Source organism: Bombina bombina, chromosome 4 (genome assembly GCF_027579735.1).
Source record: "Bombina bombina isolate aBomBom1 chromosome 4, aBomBom1.pri, whole genome shotgun sequence".
Classification (NCBI taxonomy): domain Eukaryota; kingdom Metazoa; phylum Chordata; class Amphibia; order Anura; family Bombinatoridae; genus Bombina; species Bombina bombina.
Window position 1 is genome coordinate 644,432,525 of NC_069502.1, and position 22,195 is coordinate 644,454,719.

At 39.1% G+C, this 22,195-nt stretch overlaps 1 protein-coding gene across 1 annotated transcript in view; it reads left to right on the forward strand.

The window, feature by feature from the left end:
- The window catches only part of TMEM244 (transmembrane protein 244), a 142,778-nt gene extending 120,974 nt beyond the window's left edge, over positions 1-21,804 (forward strand). The window contains exon 6 of the mRNA XM_053710690.1: positions 21,710-21,804. Within this exon, the coding sequence (XP_053566665.1) occupies positions 21,710-21,804 (95 nt within the window). The remainder of the gene's footprint in view (positions 1-21,709) is intronic.
- Positions 21,805-22,195: the final 391 nt, after the last annotated feature.

Genomic DNA, 22,195 nt, shown 5'->3' on the forward strand with positions numbered 1-22,195 from the left:
GAGAATAGGGGTTAATAAATATAATGTAGGTGTCGGCAATGTTGGGGCAGCAGATTAGGGGTTAATAAGTATAATGTAGGTGGCGGCGATATCCGGAGCGGCAGATTAGGGGTTAATAAGTATAATGTAGGTGGCGGCGATGTCCGGGGCGGCAGATTAGGGGTTAATAAGTGTAAGATTAGGGGTGTTTAGACTCAGAAAAAATGGTGGGTATAAGGTGCGCAAATCTACCCCTGCACTACACACTAATCTGCTCCCATAAAGCAGATAATCAAAGAATAACAAAGAAAATATAGGAGTATTTATATTATAAACCCATTAGTTTTGTATTACACATCTTTGACACACTCATTTATAAGAAATATTTTACAACTGTAGATTTTCTTTATCACCGCAGCTGTTTAGCGCATACACACAAATCTTTTCTCTGTGTTTAGACTCAGGATTCATGTTAGGGTGTTAGGTGTAAACATAAATTTTGTTTCCCCATAGGAATCAATGGGGCTGCATTACTGAGTTTTACGCTGCTTTTTGGCAGGTGTTATACTTTTTTTCAGCCGACCCTTCCCATTGATGTCTATGGGGAAATCGTGCAGGAGCACGTACGACCAGCTCACCGCTGACTTAAGCAGCGCTGGTATTGGAGTGCGGTATGGAGCACAATTTTGCTCTATGCTCACTTCTTGCCTGTTAACGCCGGGTTTGTAAAAACCCGTAATATCAACGCTGCAGGTAAGTGAGCAGTGAGAAAAAACTTTTCTTTAGCACCGCACAGTTCATAACACAAAGCTCGTAATCTAGACGAAAGATTGTTGAATGTAATGTTTTTGACATTTTCTCATTTATATTTCAATGTAATCTTGGTGTAATGCGGTTTTGATTCTCTAAGCATTAAGGGCCAGATTACAAGTTGAGTGGTATTGTTTGGCCGCAAGCATTATCAGATTTTTGTTTTCATTTGCACGGAAGGTAAATTGCAGTTGTATTACAAGTTGAAAGTAAATGCGAATGCATGAGCGCAATCGCTATGTACCCTAGAATGATTACCACAACCTCAGAGCTCTGGTTAACTGTTTCGCAAAACTAAATTTTTTTACAAAAGACATAAAAAAATACACAGTACAGTTACACTCATAACAATGCAGATGGATCTTGATTTAATTCATCCCTCTGATGAAGTGAACGGAATTCACAAAACGCATAAGGGCACGCCCACAACTGACGTCATTTCCGGTCTGGCAAGACCGTCAAAGATTACACTCCCAGGAACGGACCCTGTTATAGAAAGGAATTAAATCAAGATCCATCTGCATTGCAGGACATTTTTTTTCGAAAAATACCTACCTGGACATTCGACAGACACTTTAAGGTAGCGTTTACATTACGTCTTCTTCAACTTTTGAAAAACAGAAGTCACCATTACTCAAGTTTTACCCTCCTCACCAACTCCAGGGTATTAGCGTTTTTCACAAAACGTTTTTGGTACACAGACAGTTACAAACTCACTGCCAAAGAAACTATCACAAGCCCATTTCTCATTGGAGACACATTTGAGATTTTTTTATCAGGAGAACAGAGACAATTTTTTTGGGGGTGGTTTTCTCCCTGAAAATCATCCTTTCACATATCTTTCTATCACAAGCAATTGTTTGTGTTTTTAGTCTGTGAAAAATAAAGTATTTTTTTTTTTTTTTTTTTTTAAATATGTTTTTTATTGAGGTTATAAGAAATGTTAAAGAAAATGTTCATTCATTGACATTAATGGTTTAACATTGGAACATACATAGTATACTCATAAACATAGTGAAGAAATAAGAATATAACAGTTCTGGACATATATTCTGTGCTTCTCCAGAAGAACAACAAGATAATAACCATGTAGCATGGAACTGTATCCGGTATTCTTATTGTACTAATTGTGAGTAAATAAATTTGTAGCAAATATCAAGTCAACCAAAGTAATATTGTAAGATATGGATAACTGGTAAAACCACAAATAGCAATGAAACCTCATTTTTATATTATATGAATAATAAACCTGATCTCCACATTGCAACTTGAACGTTTATTTTTAATAGAGTAAAAAGGAAAATTGCGGCAAGTGGTGATTAGCTGTTGATTGGTCGCTTTTGGACCAAATTGGCGGGGAGGGGGAAAGGGAGTGCAGCTGGCAAGAGCCGCTCTAAGTGGAGTGGGGGAGGGGAATGGGGGGTGGAGCCTTAGATTATATCAAAAACATAGAGTGCAAGGGGTGGATATAGAATGTATTACAGAGCTAAAGGGATGGACTACAAGGCCCAATCTGATGGTTATGTAGTTAATAGGGGGGAGCAGAGATTGCTCAGGGTATGTTGATTTATAAATGTAGTTGAGGGGCTAATTGGAAGGCCCTATCCAGCTAGATAGGAAGGTTATGGCCGCGTATCTATAAGTATAGAGGGTGAGGTACTGGAGATATCCTATGAGGGAATGCTCTATTTAATTGGATATCATGATTCCTCTAGGGAGGTCAATAAAAAATGTAAGTTGGTTGCTAGAGGTTATTATTTAGAACTATTATTTAATGAGGGGCCATAGTTAAGTAGAGAGTGACTGTATTCTGGTCCAAGACGCGATACAAATAAATCTGCTATCTATAAGATGAATGAGGGTGGTTTTTATGAAAGTTATGTGGAAGGGGGGATATTGGTATGTATGAGATATAGAATATAGGGGACTTCTGGGTGAGCTCCTCTCCTGGGGCAATGCCAGCTATAGGCGATGTGGGAAAAATGAGTAGGGGTATGACCCGCAGGCAACCAGTACCGGCGGGAAAGGGAGGAGAGGGGCCCGGCAGGAACAAATAATTTGTACTAACCATAAATTCACCCTAGGGAAAATAATTTTCTAGGAAAATAAATATAATAAGGCTTGCAATAGAACATTCATATATATCCTTGGTATGTAAGAGATGGGAGCTATAGATAGAGTAGCATCACAGTTGAAAATTTTCTCTTAAGGTAGTTTAAGTCATAATAATAAACTTCTATTATTTAACAAATGTGTAAGTATAGTACCCAAGGAACCGCTAACTAGAAAACAAACAACACCCAGCATGTAATAGATGACATTTATAAGGAGGTATTGTAAGGTCTCTAACATCTATGCAGTGGGGTATTTTAAGAGAGATAAGGTAGTCGCTTGCGTGGGCATTTCTAACATTCTCATGCTGTGACAACACTGACATAAAGGATACCAAGGGAGGAGGTGGGTATAATATATCACGGCCAAAGTATATAAATAGCTGTGAGGTAAATATCTTCGGCACCATACACACTGTCATTTATTACCCACATACTTTGAACCAATTTAGTTAATTTATCTTATAACTTGTAGCACAACATATGTCCAGAGCCTTGCAGTTAAAGCCCACATATTTATATAAGTAAAGAATAAAAACCGTGCTTTCCCAGTTGACACAGCCCAGCAGCATCTAATAATACATGTATGGAGAAACTGCAGTAGATAGACAGCATGTCTCTGAAATTAAGAGTGTTGTTTGGTAAGATCAAAGCGATACATTTTTCACCTAAAATCCAACCAACTCACCATCTAAAAAAAGGCTTGCTAAATAATAAGTTTCTCATCAGGCTATCTATATATTATTTACAATAAACCTCATGAAATAGCTTTTAGAACATTAATAACCAAAATATCTAAACCAGCATATAAAGCATGATCATACTATCCTTTACAATCCATAATGAATACCTTTGCCAGGCTCATCTTCTTTACATGTCGCTCTTCATCTGCCGCACCTCTCTGACAATCCGTTTACTGGCTTCCTCTTGCCTCCAGGATTAAACACAAAATTCTCCCTTTGACACACGAAGCCCTCAACTGCATTGCTTACCCCTACATCTCATACCTTGTCTCCAGATACTCTCCCTCCCATCCTCTTTGCTCCGCTCATGATCTCCTACTCTCCTCCTCTCTTGTTACCTCCTCACATTCCGTTTACAAGATTTCTCCAGACTGGCTCCCATCTTATGGATTATTATTATTATTCTTTATTTATAAAGCGCCAACAGATTCCGCAGCGCTGTCCATGGGTACAAAGATAAAAGTACAGTACAATACAATATAGAAGACACCAAAGTTTAACAAAACAAATACAGGGGGAATTGAGGGCCCTGTTCCCATGGGAACTTACAATCTAGATGGTAGGAGGGTGAGAAACAGGAGGTGGGGACTGCAAAGGTGAGAATGATGTTAGTGTGGAGTTAGATGGGGCAGCAGTTAGGCAGGTAGAATTCATTTTTTACTGATTTAGAGATAGTCTTCCATGAACAGAAAGGTCATTAGGGAGCGTTTAAAGGAGGAAAGGTTAGGGGAAAGTCTAACAGCTCTGGGAAGTGCATTCCAGATGGTTGGTGCTGCACGAGAGAAGTCCTGTAGCCTGGCATGGGAGGAGGTGATGGTAGAAGATGCAAGGAGCAGGTTATTGTTGGATCTTAGGGGGCGGGCTGGAGTATATTTCTTGATGAGTGAGGACAGGTAGGGGGGGGCTACGTTGGTAAGGGCTTTGTAGGTCAGGATGAGAATTTTGAATTTAATTCTGCTGTGGATGGGTAGCCAGTGAAGGGACTCGCAGAGAGGTGCAGCAGATACAGAGCGTCGGGAGAGGTGGATTAGCCTAGCAGAGGCATTTAGGATGGATTGAAGAGGGGAGAGGCGGGAGAAAGGGAGGCCAGTTAGTAGGTTATTACAGTAGTCAAGTCGGGAGATTACCAGGGAGTGGATTAGCTGTTTAGTAGTTTCAGCACTTAGAAATGGACGGATTTTGGAGATATTGCGTAGATGGTTGCGACAGGAGGAAGAGAGCAATTGGATGTGGGGAATGAAGGACAGATTGGAGTCAAGTGTAACTCCTAGGACACGGACTTGGGGTGATGGGGAGATAGTGGTATCACCAACAGTGATTGAAAAGTTAGGAACCGGGGTAGAATTAGAGGGGGGGATTAGAAGGAGCTCAGTCTTGGACATATTGATTTTTAGGTGGTGAGAGGCCATCCAAGAAGAAATGCCAGATAAGCAGACACCGATGTGAGCAAGGATAGAAGGAGAGAGTGAAGGGGCGGATAGGTAGATCTGGGTATCATCAGCATAGAGGTGGTAGTTGAAGCCATAGCTACTGATAAGTTTTCTCAGTGAGGATGTATAAATAGAGAAGAGTAGGGTACCCAGAACAGAGCCTTGAGGTACTCCAACAGACAGAGGCAATGGAGAGGAGTCGCCACCAGCAAAGGAGACAGAAAAGGACCTATTAGAGAGATAAGAGTGGATCCAGGAAAGGGCAGTGTCAGAGAGCCCAAAGGAGCTGAGAGTCCGTAGGAGAAGGGGATGGTCAACTGTGTCAAAGGCAGCAGACAGATCAAGTAAGATAAGTATTGAGTAGTGGCCATTTTGTTTAGCAGAAAGAAGATCATTAGTAACTTTGGTGAGGGCAGTCTCAGTTGAGTGTTGGGAACGGAAGCCAGATTGTAAGGGGTCAAGCAGTGAGTTGGAGGACAAGAAGTGGGTTAAGCGATCGAAGACTAGTTTTTCCAGGACTTTTGAAGCTAGCGGAAGCAGTGATATGGGGCGGTAGTTTGCAGGAGAATTGGGGTCGAGGGAGGGTTTTTTGAGGATGGGGGTGACCTTTGCATGTTTGAAGGAAGATGGGAATGAACCGGTAGTAAGGGATAGGTTAAATATGTGAGTAAGAGCTGGAGTGAGGGTAGAAGACAGAGACGGTATTAGATGTGAAGGGATAGGGTCAAGTGGGCAGGTAGTGAGGTGTGAGGAAGACAATAGGGAACTCACTTCATTCTCAGAGGTAGTGGGGAAGGTGCTGAGAGTGGTGGAGGGGGTTGCCAGGGGCGGAGATGGAAGGTTGCAGACTTGTGTTGGGATATTACTTCGGATGGTAATTGTTTTGTTGAAAAAGAAGTCTGCCAGGTCTTGAGCACTAAAGGCAGATGAAGGGGGTGGTGAAGGTGGGTAAAGGAGAGAGTTGAAAATGGAGAAGAGACGTTTAGGGTTTGTGGAGTGAGTAGATATAAGAGAAGAGAAGTAGGTTTGCTTGGCTAAGTGAGGGGCAGAGGAGTAAGAATAAAGAATGAACTTATAGTGAAGGAAATCTGATTCAGAGCGGGATTTTCTCCAGGCACGTTCAGCCTGCCTCGCTCCACAAGACTATCACCTAGTTGTAAAAGCTTCAAGTGCTCCCTGAAGACTCTACTATTCAGGGACGCATACAACCTACACTAACCTTCCTATCTCCACTGCTATCCCCTTAAACCCCATAGCTTGTACACCTATGAGCCCAGCTGTTTGTAGTTCATCTTCATAAGAGCCGACTACAACAGTGCAACTCTCGGCAGGACCCTCTACCCATTTGATCCCTGTAATTGTTTTTCATATACCACCTATGTTTATAGCACTGCGGAACCTGTTGGCGCTCTACAAATACCTGATGATAATAATAATAATAATACATGGAGGAGTGAAGGGGAAAGTCTATAACAAGTGTGTGCAGATCCACAGAATGGAGCAGTACTGATAACTTACAGAATTCCACTGTTTCAGATGTGCTGAGGGAGTTATAGAGTTTGATGCAGAGCATAACAAGAAGTGAGAGACTGCAGAGTTATGTGCTGGAGGAGTGAGGTGTGTATAGAGGGTAAATGTGGATGGCAGAAGACAGGAAATGTCAGTGGTGAGGTGATGCAGGGGGTAGTAAATTCTGTTGTGCTAAAAGGCACTTGTTTTATGATGAAGTTATGCAATATGAAAAATAAAAATAGAGCTAAAATGATTGTGGCCATACTGAATGTGAAATACACAGAACAGCATCACCTACTGGTCAACCTGAATAACACATGTGTCTTGATACTAATAGTAGTGATCATGCAATTTTTTTGCCTGCCTGGGCACACTATGCTGTCAATATGTCGGCAATCATTTTCATTACCTCATGTGTTTAAATAAAAAATACAAAAGGGGCATTTTGAAAACAAACCGTGACCCACCCAAAAAAACACATAGGTAATTTATCTATAGGAAAATATGTATTTGTTATAAGAGGGTTCCTTTAACATGTGATGGATTACCTGGAAAGCAGGGATAGACATTGGGGGTGCACCAGACAGTTTTCATTGGTTCAGTTTTGCAACATGCATTAAATGAAAAAATATTCACAGGTTCAGGGTGCAGTCAGAAAACATTTAAAGGGACATGAAGGATTCATGTTGAGGATTCAGATGAGAACATACAATTTTAAACAACTTTCCAATTTACTTTTATTTTGAAATCTGCTTTATCCCCTTGATATACTTTGCTGAATGAGCAGCAGTGCACTACTGAGAGCTACCTAAACACATCTAATCAGCAAATTACAAGAGACAAATGTGTGCAGGCACCAATCACCAGCTAGCTCTTACTATTGTAGGATATGTACTTATTCCTTTTCAACAATGGATACCAAGAGAACAATGTACATTATAAAATAGAAGTGAATTTAATATTGTCTTGAAATGGCATGCTCTATATGAATAGTTTAATTTTGACTTTCCTATCCCTTTAAATATATATGTAACAGAAACTGGATGTAGATGGGAAGAGTTCACAAACCGAAACTGTTTAAAAAGGCATGGACTGCACTACACGCAGAATATGTACATTCAAGTTAATGTTATCAATGCTCACCAGTCAAGCATTGCAATCAACATGTGAGTATGACACCTACAACCATATGCCTGCTTGAATGACACGCACACCGCATACAAACAGAGGAGAAGCTTTGCAGTGTTAAACAGCCAAAAGACAGACGAATTTTTAATGCAAACGTTATACATTTTTAGTAAACCATAAGCACAAACTGTGGAGCCAAAATGTAGATGACAGTGCACTATCCCTTTAACAGAACAAATGATCCAACTATGATAAGAGTCCTACCTTCATTTAATTTCTCTTGTTAAGTGTATCCAGTCCACGGATCATCCATTACTTATGGAATATATTCTCCTTCCCAACAGGAAGCTGCAAGAGTCCACCCACAGCAAAGCTGCTATATAGCTCCTCCCCTAACTGCCATATTCAGTCATTCTCTTGCAAGCCTCAACATAGATAGGAGGTCGTGAGAGTCTGTGGTGCTTTCTACTTAGTTTATTCTTCAATCAAAAGTTTGTTATTTTTAAATGGCACCGGAGTGTGCTGTTTATCTCAGGCAGTATTTGGAAGAAGAATCTGCCTGCGTTTTTCTATGATCTTAGCAGACGTAACTAAGATCCATTTGCTGTTCTCACACATTCTGAGGAGTGAGGTACTTCAGAGGGGGAATGGCGTGCAGGTTTTCCTGCAGATAAGGTATGTGCAGTAAAATATTTTTCTAGGAATGGAATTGACTAAGAAAATACTGCTGATACCGAAGTAATGTAAGTAAAGCCTTAAATGCAGCGATAGCGACTGGTATCAGGCTTATTAATAGAGATACATACTCTTGTAAAAATGTGTTTTAAAACGTTTGCTGGCATGTTTAATCGTTTTTTAACATATGTTTGGTGATAAAACTTATTGGGGCCTAAGTTTTTTCCACATGGCTGGCTTAAATTTTGCATAGAGTATAAAAAAGGAAAATAAGGGTAACTCCTCTTGTAAAAATCCCAAAGTATTTTTATTAGACAGGATCAGACACAGAACACCACAACGTTTCGGGGTCAGTACCCCTTAGTCATCACATGACTAAGGGGTACTGACCCCGAAACGTTGTGGTGTTCTGTGTCTGATCCTGTCTAATAAAAATACTTTGGGATTTTTACAAGAGGAGTTACCCTTATTTTCCTTTTTTATACTCTATTGCTGGGAGTGTGGCAGTCACTCCAAAGGAGTACCCTCTATCTTGGGGTTTGAAGCCGGTGCTGGATTATCCTCATTTCATATATTAAATTTTGCATAGAAACAGTTAACTGAAGCTTCCCACTGTTGGCTGTGGCAGTTTGTTGTGTCTGTTTTTAAAAACGTCTATGTTATTTTTTTTTTTTTTTATCTGTTTTTTGCATTAAGGGGTTAATCATCCATTTGCAAGTGGGTGCAATGCTCTGTTACCTTATTACATGTACTGTAAAAAATTCGTTTGTTTTACTGCCTTTTTTTCACTGTTTTTCAAATTTTGACAAAATTTGTTTCTCTTAAAGGCACAGTAACGTTTTATATATTTGCTTGTTAACTTGATTTAAAGTGTTTTCCAAGCTTACTAGTCTCATTATTAGTCTGTTCTAACATGTCTGACATAGAGGAAGCTCTGTGTTCATTATGTTTTAAAGCCATGGTGGAACCCCATCTTAGAATGTGTACCAGATGTACTGATTTCATGTTAAACAATAAAGATCATTTTTTGTCTTTAAAAACATTATCACCAGAGGATTCTGTCGTGGGGGTAGTTATGCCGACTAACTCTCCCCACGTGTCAGACCTTTTGACTCCCGCTTTAGGGACTCACGCTCAAATGGCGCCAAGTACATCAAGGGCACCCATAGCGTTTCTTTTACCAGGGGATTCTGTCGAGGGGAAAGTTATGCCGACTGACTCTCCCCACGTGTCAGACCCTTCGACTCCCGCTTCAGGGACTCACGCTCAAATGGCGCCAAGTACATCAAGGGCGCCCATAGCGTTTATTTTACAAGACATGGCAAAGGTGGTGAATAATATTCTGACAGCAGTATTAGTCAGACTACCTGAAATTAAAGGAAAGCAGTTAGCTCTGGGGGTAGATACAGAGCATACAGGCGCTTTAAGAACCATGTATGATACTACCTCACAATATGCTTAGTCTGTGGGTGATTTTTTTTTTTGACTCAGGGAAGATGATTTAACCTGATTCTGATATTTCTACATTTAAAATTTATGCTTGAGAACCTCCACTTGTTGCTCAGGGAGGCTTTGGCTGCTCTGAATGAATGTGTACAATCGCAGGGCCAGAGAAATTGTGTAGACTGGATAAATAATATGCAGTGCCGGTGTGTACTGATGTTTTTCCAATACCTAAAGAGGTTTACTAAAAATTTTTTTAATAAGGAATGGGATAGACCAGGTGTGCCGTTCTCTTCCCCTCCTATTTTTTAGAAGAATGTTTTCTAATAGTTACCACCACACGGGACTTCTGGCAGACAGTTCCTAAGGTGGAGAGAAGAGTTTCTACTCTAGCTAAGCGTACCACTACCTCTGACGAGGACAGTTGTGCTTTTTAGATCCAATGGATAAAAAATGTTTATTCAACAGGGTTTTATCCTGCAGCCCCTTGCATACATTGCTTCTGTCACTGCTGCTGCGGCGTTCTGGGTTGAGTCTCTTGATGAGGCTTTACAGTTAAGCGACTCCATTGGATGAATATATTTGACAAGCTTATGCTAGCCAATTCCTTTGTTTTCTGATGCCTTGTTCATTTGACTAGACTAACGGCTAAGAATTCCGTTTTTTACTATTCTGGCGCGCAGAGCGCTATGGCTTATATCATGGTCAGCTGTCGTGACTTTAATAAATAAGCTACTTAACTTCCCTTCAAGGGGCAGACCCTATTCGGGCCTGGTTTGAAGGAGATTATTGCTTATATCACTGGAGGAAAAGGTCATGCCCTTCCTCAGGATAGGTCTAAATCAAGGGCAAAAAAAAAAAAAAAGTCTAATTTTCGTACCTTTTAAAAACTTCAGGGCAGGTGTGGCATCCTCTTCCTCTAAGGCAAAACAAGAGGGAATTTTTGCTCAGTCCAAGGCGGTCTGGAGACAATCGGACCTGGAACAAAGATAAGCAGGCCAAGGAGCCTGCTGCTGCCTCTAAGGCAGCATGAAGGAACGGACCCCTATCCGGTAACGGATCCTATAGGGGGCAGACTTTCATTCTTTGCCCAGGCGTGGGCAAGAGATGCCCAGGATCCCTAGGCATTGGAATTTATATCCCAGAGATATCTTCTGGATTTCAAAGATTCCCCCCCCAAAAAAGGGGAGATTTCGCCTTTCACAATTATCTGCAAACCAGATAAAGAAGGAGGCATTCTTACATTGTGTACGAGATCCATCCAGTTCCAAGAGAGGAACAGGGACAGAGTTTTTACTCAAATCTGTTTGTGGTTCCCAAGGAGAGGGAACCTTCAGACCTATTTTGGATCTAAAGATCTTAAACAAATTCCTCAGAATTCCGTCATTTAAGATGGAAACTATTCGTACCATCTTAACTATGATCCAGGAGAGTCAATAGAGGACTACAATGGATTTGAAGGATGCTTATCCTCACATTGTGATGCATAAAGATCACCATCGTTTTTCAGGTTTGCCTTTCTAGACAGGCATTACCAGTTTGTAGCTCTTTCCTTTGGGAGATCTACAGCCCCAAGAATCTTTATGGAGGTTCTGGGGTCGCTTTGGCGGTCCTTAGACCGCGGGGCATAGAAGTGGCCCCTTATTTAGACGACATCCTGATACAGGCGTCAAACATCCAAATTGCCCAGTCTCATACGGACGTAGTACTGGCATTTCTGAGATCACATGGGTGGAAAGTGAACAAGGAAAGAGTTCTCTATCCCCAATCTCAAGGGTTTCCCTCCTAGGGACTCTGATAGATTCTGTAGAAATGAAAATTTACCTGACGGAGTCCAGGTTGTCAAAGTTTCTAAATTTCTGCCGTGTTTTTTTCATCCCATCCGCGCCCTTCGGTGGCTCAGTACATGAATGAAATTGGCTTAATGGTAGCGGCAAGGGACATAGTACCGTTTGCACGTCTACATTTCAGACCGCTGCAACTATGCATGCTCAGTCAGAGGAACGGGGATTACACAGATTTGTCCCCCTGTTAAACCTGGACCAAGAGACCAGAGATTCTCTTCTCTGGTGACTATGTCGGGTCCATCTGTCCAAGGGTATGACCTTCCGCAGGTCAGATGGGACAATTGTTACAATAGATGCCAGCCTTTTAGGTTGGGATGCAGTCTGGAACTCCCTGAAGGCTCAGGGATAGTGGACTTAGGAGGAGACCCTCCTTCTAATAAATATTCTGGAACTGGGAGTGATATTCCATGCTCTTCAGACTTGGCCTCAGTTAGCAACTCTGAGGTACATCATACTCAGTCGGACAATATACACGACTGTGGCTTACATCAGCCATCAAGGGGGAACAGAAGTTCCCTAGCGATGTTAGAAGTCTTACAATAATTCACTGGACAGAGACTCACTCTTGTCTATCAGCTATCCATATCCCAGGTGTTGAGAACTGGGAGGTGGATTTTCTAAGTCGTCAGACTTTTCTTCCGGGGGAGTGGGATTTCCTCCGGAGGTCAAGACCAAGCAGGAGAGGGCTTTGGTGTTTTTGACAGCGCCTGTGTAGCCACGCAGGACCTGGTATGCAGATCTGGTGGACATGTCATCCTTTCCATCACGGTCTCTGCTTCTGAGACAGGTCCCTCTACCTCAGGGTCCTTTCAACCATCTAAATAGAATCAATCTGAGATGGACTGCCTGGAGACTGAACGCTTGATGTTATCAAAGCATGGCTTCTCCGAGTCAGTCATTGATACCTTAATACAGACATAAAAGCCTGTCTCTAGGAAAATTGAACATAGATATGGTGTAAATATCTGATTGTTATGAATCCAAGGGTTACTCATGGAGTAAAGTCTGGATTCCCAGGATATTATCTTTTCTCCAAGATGTTTTTGAGAAAAGGGTTGTCAGCTAATTCCTTAAAAGGGGACAGATTTTTACTCTGTCTATTTTTTTGCACAAGCGTCTGGCAGGTATTCTAGACGTTCAGGCATTTGGTCAGGCTTTGGTTAGATCCAAGCCTGTGTTTAAAACTGTTGCTCCGCCATGGAGCTTAAACCTGATTCTTAAGGTTCTTCAAGAAGTTCCGTTTGAACCTTTTTTGTTCCATAGATATCAATCTTTATCTTGGAAAGTTCCTTTTGGGTAGCTAATTCCTCGACTCGTAGAGTCTCCAAGTTATCTGTGTTACAATGCGATTCTCCTTATCTGGTCCTTCGTACGGATAAGGTAGTCCTGCGTACCAACCTGGGTTTTTTCCTAAGGTGGTATCTAACAAGTACATCACTCAAGAGATAGTTGTTCCATGCTTGTATCCTAATCCTTCCTCAAAGAAGGAACGTCTATTACACAATATTGGACGTGGTTTGTGCTTTAAAGTTTTACTTACAAGCTACTACAGTTTTCATCAAACGTTCACCTTGTTTGTTGTCTATTCTGGACAGAGGAGAGGTCAAAAGACTTCAGCAGCCTCTCTGTCTTTTTGGTTAAAAAGCATAATTCATTTAGCTTATGAGACTGCTGGACAGCAACCTCCTGAAGGGATTACAGCTCATTCTACTAGAGCTGTGGTTTTCACTTGGGCCTTTTTTAAATGTGGCTTCTGTTGAACAGATTTACAAGACGGAGTCTTGGTCTGCGCTTCATACTTTTCAAATTTAACAAATTTGATACCTTGCTTCTTCGGAGGCTATTTTTGGGAGAAAGGGTTTTTTACAGGCAGTGGTAACTTCCGTTTAAGTACCTGCCTTGTCCCTCCCATCATCCGTGTACTTTAGCTTTGGTATTGGTATTCCATAAGTAATGGATGATCCGTGGACTGGATACACTTAACAAGAGAAAACATAATTTATGCTTACCTGATAAATTTATTTCTCTTGTAGTGTATCCAGTCCACGGCCCGCCCTGTCACTTTAAGGCAGGTAATTTTTTCATTTGAACTACAGTCACCACTGCACCCTATGGTTTTTCCTTTCTCTGCATGTTTTCGGTCGAATGACTGAATATGGCAGTTAGGGGAGGAGCTATATAGCAGCTTTGCTGTGGGTGGACTCTTGCAGCTTCCTGTTGGGAAGGAGAATATATTCCATAAGTAATGGATGATCCGTGGACTGGACTGGATACACTACAAGAGAAATAAATTTATCAGGTAAGCATAAATTATGTTTTTTATCAAGATACCGTAGTTCACAGAATGCAATGAGTACATCCTTTCATATTTGGTTATAATATGTAATAGAACAATATTTAGGGGTAGATTTATCAAAGCAATTTGCCTGTAATTGCGGGCAAAATAACGCATATAATGCATCGCCATATTTAGGAAAGCAATCTGCGCCTATAATTGCGCAAATCTGAAAGAAACTTCTTTGCACTTCACTTGCATTCAGCTAGGCGCACAGGCGTGCTCCTGGGTGCACCAATTAGGGTTGCCACCCGTCCCTTAAAATACAGAACACTTATAAGTTACACATGCTGCAGGGTGTGCAGGGAGGAATATAAATAGTGCTGTCCAGAAACACAATGCATGTTCCTCCCTGCACACCCTGCAGCATGTGTAACTCATAAGTGTCAAAGAAAACATGGCTGAGGTGGCAACCCTAGCACCAATATACATTAGTAATAGGCGTAATTTCACAGGCCGACCTACAAATATGCCCAGTGTCTTATTTATCATTGTTTTGCGTCGATAGGGAAGTGAAATTTCTCCTTAAATTGTGTGTTCTATATTTTGCCATACAGACTGAGGCGAACACCATTATCATGCATGCTTTTACATCTTGTGATGCAGTAATTTCTTTTTTTAACTCATTTTTCAAATCTCTGCGCCAAGAAGAGACTGTTATTGCCAGAAATTTGCGCTTCCACAGGCGCATACGGGTACCAAGAGTTATATATATATATATATATATATATATATAAATATATCGATATATTGATATATTTATTTTTGCGATCTTAAATTACAAACATATGGCAAAAAAACAGCACATAAACATTATATAATATAAATATGTGCAAAATAGATACCTAAAAAACGCTTTTTTAATTATCAAGACATGGAGGCGTAAATATTTATAGGGATGTACTGTGATAAATAGGGAGTAAATGCTTTTTCCGGCAAAATTTATCATTATTACGCCCAGCTCACCTGTGTGAAGTTACGTCTAATATTTTGATAAATTCAGGTGCACATGTGCGCTACTCCGGAGGCGAGCTGGGGCGCAGTTACAGGTGAAGCACATGCAGAGTTCGCCTAGCCTTTGATAAATCGACCCCTTTATATTTCTATGTATGGCTCAAATGAGAAAGGCAAAACCTTTAGATTTGTACTGCAAAAGTCTCTTCAAAAATGGAACTTGGCTAATTAAAACTGCTTAGCCACAACTGTGTAATTTAACTGCACATAAGTTCTGAATGTGCTGCATACTAGTCAATTAACAGCCTGGTGCTCTTGCAAATTGTTATTATCTGTCCATAATAAAAATAAAAGGGCCTATATACCTACACTAATGAATTCAAATTGTGACTAGGAGGTACCACTGCATGAATGCCTTTTTTTACTGATAATTAAAACACACATGTATGTATATATTATCCCCTTCAATGTATTCCCAATGATCCATTTCACTTGCGATAGTGTATTAAATTGTTTACAAATAGTTACTTTACCTTTATTTTGTCATTTGAAATATTGTAACTGATTTTGCCAGACATTTTCAGTATTTCAGTACTGGTTATAGTTATAAAAGATGCAGAAGAAATCAAGCTCCCATTGGGGTTGGGAGAGAATCCACTAAAATCTTAATTTTCAATTGTTCTCTCTAAGTTTTGGGCTTTTTTGTATACAGTTAGAGGTAAGAAGGACTTTGAGAATATATAGAGTGAAAAGACAATTATTACTGCTCTTCCTACCAGATCAGACCATTTGATTGGGCTGTAGTTGCAATGAGTGAAAACAACTATTTCATATACATCAATAAACCTGGTTGAATCTTATTAGAATAAAATACATTGTGCAATTATGGTAAAGAATATGTTCTAGATTCAAACTGAACCCTAGTTGTCAGTGACAACTTTGCAATTTGACATTACCAAACTTGCTTCATTCTCTTGGTATCCTTTGTTGAAAGAGCAGCAGTCCACTATTGGGAACTAGCTGAACACATTGGATAAACCAATGACAATAGGCATAGACATGCAGTCACGAATCAGCAGATAGCTCCCAATAAGGCATTATTGTTGCTTAGCCTACCTAGGTATGCTTTTCAACAAACAATGCCAAGACAACTAAGCAAATTACATAATAGAAGTAAAATTGGAAGTTGTTTACAATTTCATACTCTATCCAATCCAGGAATTTTGATTTTAATGGCCCTTTAAACCTAAAGGTGCTGACCCCCACCACAATGAACAAAACTGAAGTCCATGTTGCCACATTAGCACTAATTGTACCACCTGCTATCGCCTGAATGTATCACAAATGCCAGGACCACTATCAATCAGCCTGATTGCACCCTGCATGCCATATAAACTCTAACAGCCCAAATTAATCCCCTGGGACCCCCAATGCAAAAAAAAAACTAGCAATGATAACTCCTGGTGTACTGACCCTTATCACTACTCCTATTGCAGGTTATAGTGTTAATCATTTATGGGGGATATAGCTTTTATATTTTTTATTGCAGAGGGTAGGTAGGGTATATTGTGTTTGAGGGTCATAGTTATGTCACTGGATTAGCAGGTGATGTGAGGTGATAGTACAATTTTTATGGTACTATCACTTAAAAAGCTGTCACTTAAAATTAATGAGTAACAAATATGGGGCTGTTATGGTTTTAATATCTGCTGTTTATTATGTTATAGCATCTGATTTTATGCTTTGTTTCTCCTACTTGAGAAAATATTTTACCTTAATCCATAATGGATACTGCCTTAAAATACTATATAACATGTAAATACTCTCTTTTATTTAAACAGTTTTTTTCTGGTTTAAGAAAAAAAATCAATATACTAATAATTCCTTCTTTGAATCTACACTAGTTATATAAAGGTTATATAAAAAAAAATAGAACACATTTGTAATTTGTTTCTCATATAGATCAAGCAATACTAATTTGAGTTTTAGTGGAGATAAAAGTGGGTTAATTCCTCCATTTCATAAAAGTAAGACTTTAATTATATGGCTCATATAGATCAAGAAGTACATCGCCACCTAGTGTCATTATTTAAAAAAATATTTGACGTTACGTGTATAGGTATTAGATTGTAAAGTATATCTTTATCATTTCACAATAGTTTGAAACTACTATACTACTAATGACTTTTCAATTGGAGAAAATTCTCATGTGGATCATATGCACAAGATTATATAGGTCTCCATATTAAAGGGACATGGAAGTTCTTTTCTTTTCAGACAGAGGGTACAAATTAAAAAAAGAAAAAAAGAAAATTGAATTTAAATGTATTATCAAGTTTGTATCTACTTTAATCATATTTATCAAATACTACCTCAATAACCTGCTATTGAGCTAAATATATCTCCAACTCTTTAACTACACTGTGCTTATTTACAATAATGCACTATAATACTACCTATTAATAATCTAATTGTAGCTCAGCTGCTGTCATACCATCCATCCTATCTCTGCAATTATTCTAATAACTATTCAGACTCCTTTAACCCCTTTACCAAATTAGACGTATATATACGTCATTTGGTACGAAGTTCATCATAACGCATAAGTATATATACGTCCGAGCTGCAGGAAGCTTCAGCAGTCTTGGCTGTAAAGTTACAGTCAAGAGCTGGAGTTCCTGAGCTCTAGGCATCTGCCTGCATATAGAACCGAAGCACGATTGATGCTCCGGTTCCATATGAAGAAAGATGTCAGATTGTTACAGACAGTGACACTGTGTGTGTCACCATCTGTATCAATCACCTGCTGGTGTCTGTCTAAGGTGTGGGAGGGAAAGCGGGACGCAGGTGGGCGACCCAGTGGTGGAGGGGGGAGAGAGGGAGGTAGTGGGATGGGCCCTTCAATGCAGAAAAAAAAAGAAGGGAGGGGTGTGGAGCTACACTGAAGAGAAAAAGGGGTGAGGGGCCCTAGCTATGCTGCAGAAAAAAAGGTGGGGTGGGGGGACTATTACACTACAGATTAGGGAGGTGGGAAGGTTGAGTAGGATCACAACACTGCAGAAAAAAATATATATACTGTCTATACTGTCTGCCAGTACCTAAAATGGGATTAACCATTGGGAGTGAGAAAGGGAAGAGATCTGTTTGGAAGGAATCTTGTAGGGATCAGGAGGTGGAAGGTGTCAGGTGGGAGGGTAATGTCTACACTAAAGCTTAAATTAACCTTAAAAGCTACCTGATTAACCCCTTCAAAGCTGGTGTGGCGCACAGCTGCAATTAGCGGCCTTCTAGTTACTAAAAATCAATGGCAAAGCCATGCATGTCTGCTATTTCTAAACAAAGGGGATCCCAGAGAAGCTTTTTTAATCATTTGTGCCATGATTGCACAAGCGGTATGCAAATCATTTTAGTGAGAAACCCAAAGTTTGTGAAAAAGTTAGTGTTTTTTGGCGGTGAAAATGGTGGCATGAAATATACCAAAATGGGCCTAGATCAGTACCTTTGGTTGTCTACATAAAAACAATATATCGTTTTGACAGGTAAATAAAAAATAAAAATAGGCTCAATTTCTGATAGAAAAAATGCTAAAAAGTCTCTGGTATTTTATGCAAGTTCTTCTCTGACATTCCCGGTAGCGAAGGGGTTTAATCATTTTCATATATCCTTAAATTTTTCCTCCTTTTTTCTTTACTCAAGTTAAAAAGATTAAAAGTTATTATGCATTGCTGTTTAAAAACAAAACAAAAAACCCCCCAGCAAATAAGCTTTAGTGATTTTGCCTGCTTTTCCTGTAATTTAAATGTAAAACTTTGGTTTTTCTTCACTTTTTCAAAAGAGGATTGGTTGGATCCTGACTCATACTGTACAGTGATTGCCTAATTTTTGTAAGAGCTAATTTATATCTGTTTATAATTAGCTACAATAAGGTAGGTAATATAAAAACACTCAAGAGGTTTTTCAAGCAGTTTGCCTCTGTAATGCAAAACAAAGGAAAGTTGTAAATGCTTTTAAAACATTTAGGGCTAGAGTAGAAGTGGGGTGCGATAAGCAATATTGCAACCACACTAACTTGCACTCATATTACAAGTTGAAAGTAAACGGGTGTGCTTGAGCACATAAGTTATCAAGACTGAAGACCTAGGGGCCGATTTATCATAGTCTGACAGACATGATCCGCTGTAGCGGATCATGTCCGCCAGACATCGCTGAATGCCGATGACATCATATGCTGTAGGCATTTAACATTGCATAAGCAGTACTGGTGAACTGCTTGTGCAATGCTGCCCGTGCAGATTCGCAGCCAATTGGCCACTAGCAGGGGGTGTCAATCAACCCAATCATATGTGATCGGTCTGGTTACTGTCCGCCACCTCAGAGGAGGCGTATGAGTTAAGGAAACAGATGCATTGGGGCCGATTGACTGTGTGATAAATCGGCCCCCTAGTGTAAGGTGTATAGATTAAAAAAAATGTCGACCAAACACAATATAAATAAATTAAAATAAAGTGTTACACTCATATATACACTTTCTGATAAAATGATTCAAATAAATATATATATTTTTTATTAGGCTTATAAGGTATATGGTTTATGACAAGGTATTTGACTAGAAAGGACCATAATCTATGTGTGTGTGTGTGTGTGTGTATATATATACAGTATATAAATATATATATAAATATAGCTACACCTCACTGACGAGGCCCAATGAAGGCCGAAACAATCATCTGGGGTTACTGTGTTCCTTGTTCAGAGAAGAATTGCCTAGTATTTCGGTGCTGGACTGACCGTAATAGGCGGGATCAGACTGATATACTACAGGAAAGTTTTACTCTGTGAAAAGCATTGCTGGGCTAAAAGAAGTTCCACCCAGGTGGTAAATCGCCATAGAACAGGCTAACAATGGTATTGAGCTGGATGTTCGTTCCTGTGAATGCATTTCTCTCTGTATGTATTTAGTCTCCCTAAGGGAAAAAGGGGCAACCAGACGTGGACTCCTTGCTCAGTGTGCTTAGAGGAATGTGGCTACACCTCACTGACAAGGCCCAATGAAGGCGAAACGATCGTCTGGGGTTGCTGTGTTTCTTTTTCAGAGAAGAATTGCCTGGTATTTCGGTGCTGGACTGACCGTAATAGGCGGGATCAGACTGATATACTACAGGAAAGTTTTGCTCTGTGAAAAGCATTGCTGGGCTAAAAGAAGTTGGTAAATCGCCATAGAACAGGCTAACAATGGTATTGAGCTGGATGTTCGTTCCTGTGAGTGCATTTCTCTCTGTATGTATATATATATATATATATATATATATGTGTGTGTGTAAATATGTGTTTATGAATATACATGCATATATACACATGTGTATATATATATATATATATATATATGTGTGTGTATATATATATATATATATATATATATACAGAAAGATGAGAATACTGCGCTATCCTGATGTTATATATGCAAACATAAACAAAATGATACAATATTATAAATTGCAGGTATACAAAATTGCATAAAAAATATATATAATGCAAAAATAAAAGTATTCAAATGAAAACCAGTTAGTTTCAAGTCCGTGGAATAATTAAATTCAGAAGGTAGGCAGCTGAACTAAATAGTTGCGTGAAGACTCCCACTATGTCTTCACTAGATGAATATAGAAAAAAAGTCTTGTTCTGCGCCAATTTTCTATGGACATATATTGCAGGGAAAAAGGCTCCTCTATATCTAAACACTTACTTAAAAGACCTCAATCGATATGAGGTAAGTAATCACCCTTTAGAAGAAAATCCTTATAGGCATCTGCAGCTCCTGTTGGTTTAATCCGTTCGAGTAGTAACCTGAAGCTGTATTCGCCAAGTGCTGTATACTGAGGCAGTAGTAACGATCCTCACTGGAACAGTTGATGGCTCATCATATGTGTAGGGAGACAAAAGACAAAGGTCCCAGGATAGTGAAGTATGTCTTTATTAATAACCCCACATAACAGGACCCCCAAAGTCACCCACTCACACTTAAAAACCTCAATCGATATGAGGTAATTAAAAGCACATAAACAACAATAGTGACAATAGGATCATACAACTGGCCTCAATGGAACCCAAATGTATCCGCACATTTATATATTCATATAGATTTAAAGGGTATAGATATATCTTTTTAATAAAAAAAACTCAGATATATATAGCAAGCAATATATATTTAAAAATAAAAAGAAGATTTTAATCTATAAAAAGAACATTAGTATGTAAAATATTTATAACTTCCGTCAGGTTTTTAATGCTGTAGGTCTAATGTGGTGTCTGGTTAGTGCGTTGGTAATGTTTTAGTGGTTTTTTTCTTCAGCGCAGTCCATTGAAGTCTTTGGGGAGAAGTTAAAGCAGCCGTGATATCTGAAGCCCTGAAGTTAGCGTGCATTATGTTTCACTTGGGCGCAAACAATTTACTTTCAACTTTCTGCGAGCTGACTGCTTGCATAAAAAGTTTACTTTGAGCAGTGTTTGAGCGTGAGCAAATAGAAAAATTAGTGCGTCAATTGTAATCTGCCACTTAATCTGTAAGCAGATATTTTGCAAAATGATGCAACTATAAAGAAATTACACTACTATCCCTTTTAAATGCATGCATAGAACACAAGAATACAAGAAAAAAAAATGTTTTAAACAAAAACACACTTTATTTATTATGTTTTGCTAAAATAAATTTGGTAGATTATTGATTATTACCTTATTTATGTTTCAGGTATTGGTTTGACTGCAATGGTTTCTGGAGGACAAATCCTGGCTTATATTCTCTTTAAAGACAACTTCATCTATCCGGACCTTGATGATTTTTAAATAAGCAAACCATTTCTACTGGTTGTTGATAGTTTTTATCATATAATGTGTATGTATGTATACTGTATACTGTATATATATATATATTCTCTCTCTCTTTTGACATTTTCATATATATATATATATATATATATATATATATATATATATATATATATATATAATATATAATATAATATATAGAAAGTGCCTTAAAAAGTATAAAGTATATGCATAAAATCTTTGCCAGTGTATCTCCAATTTCCTAAATTGTTCACCTCCCACATAATTTGCTACAAGTAATTTCCCTCAAGTTAAGTAATAGATAAGATTTCAAGACAAGGTTTATCCACTTTGTTGCTAGCATTCAGGATAAGATAGAAAAGGAAAAGGGAGTTTTTCTCAAATTGGA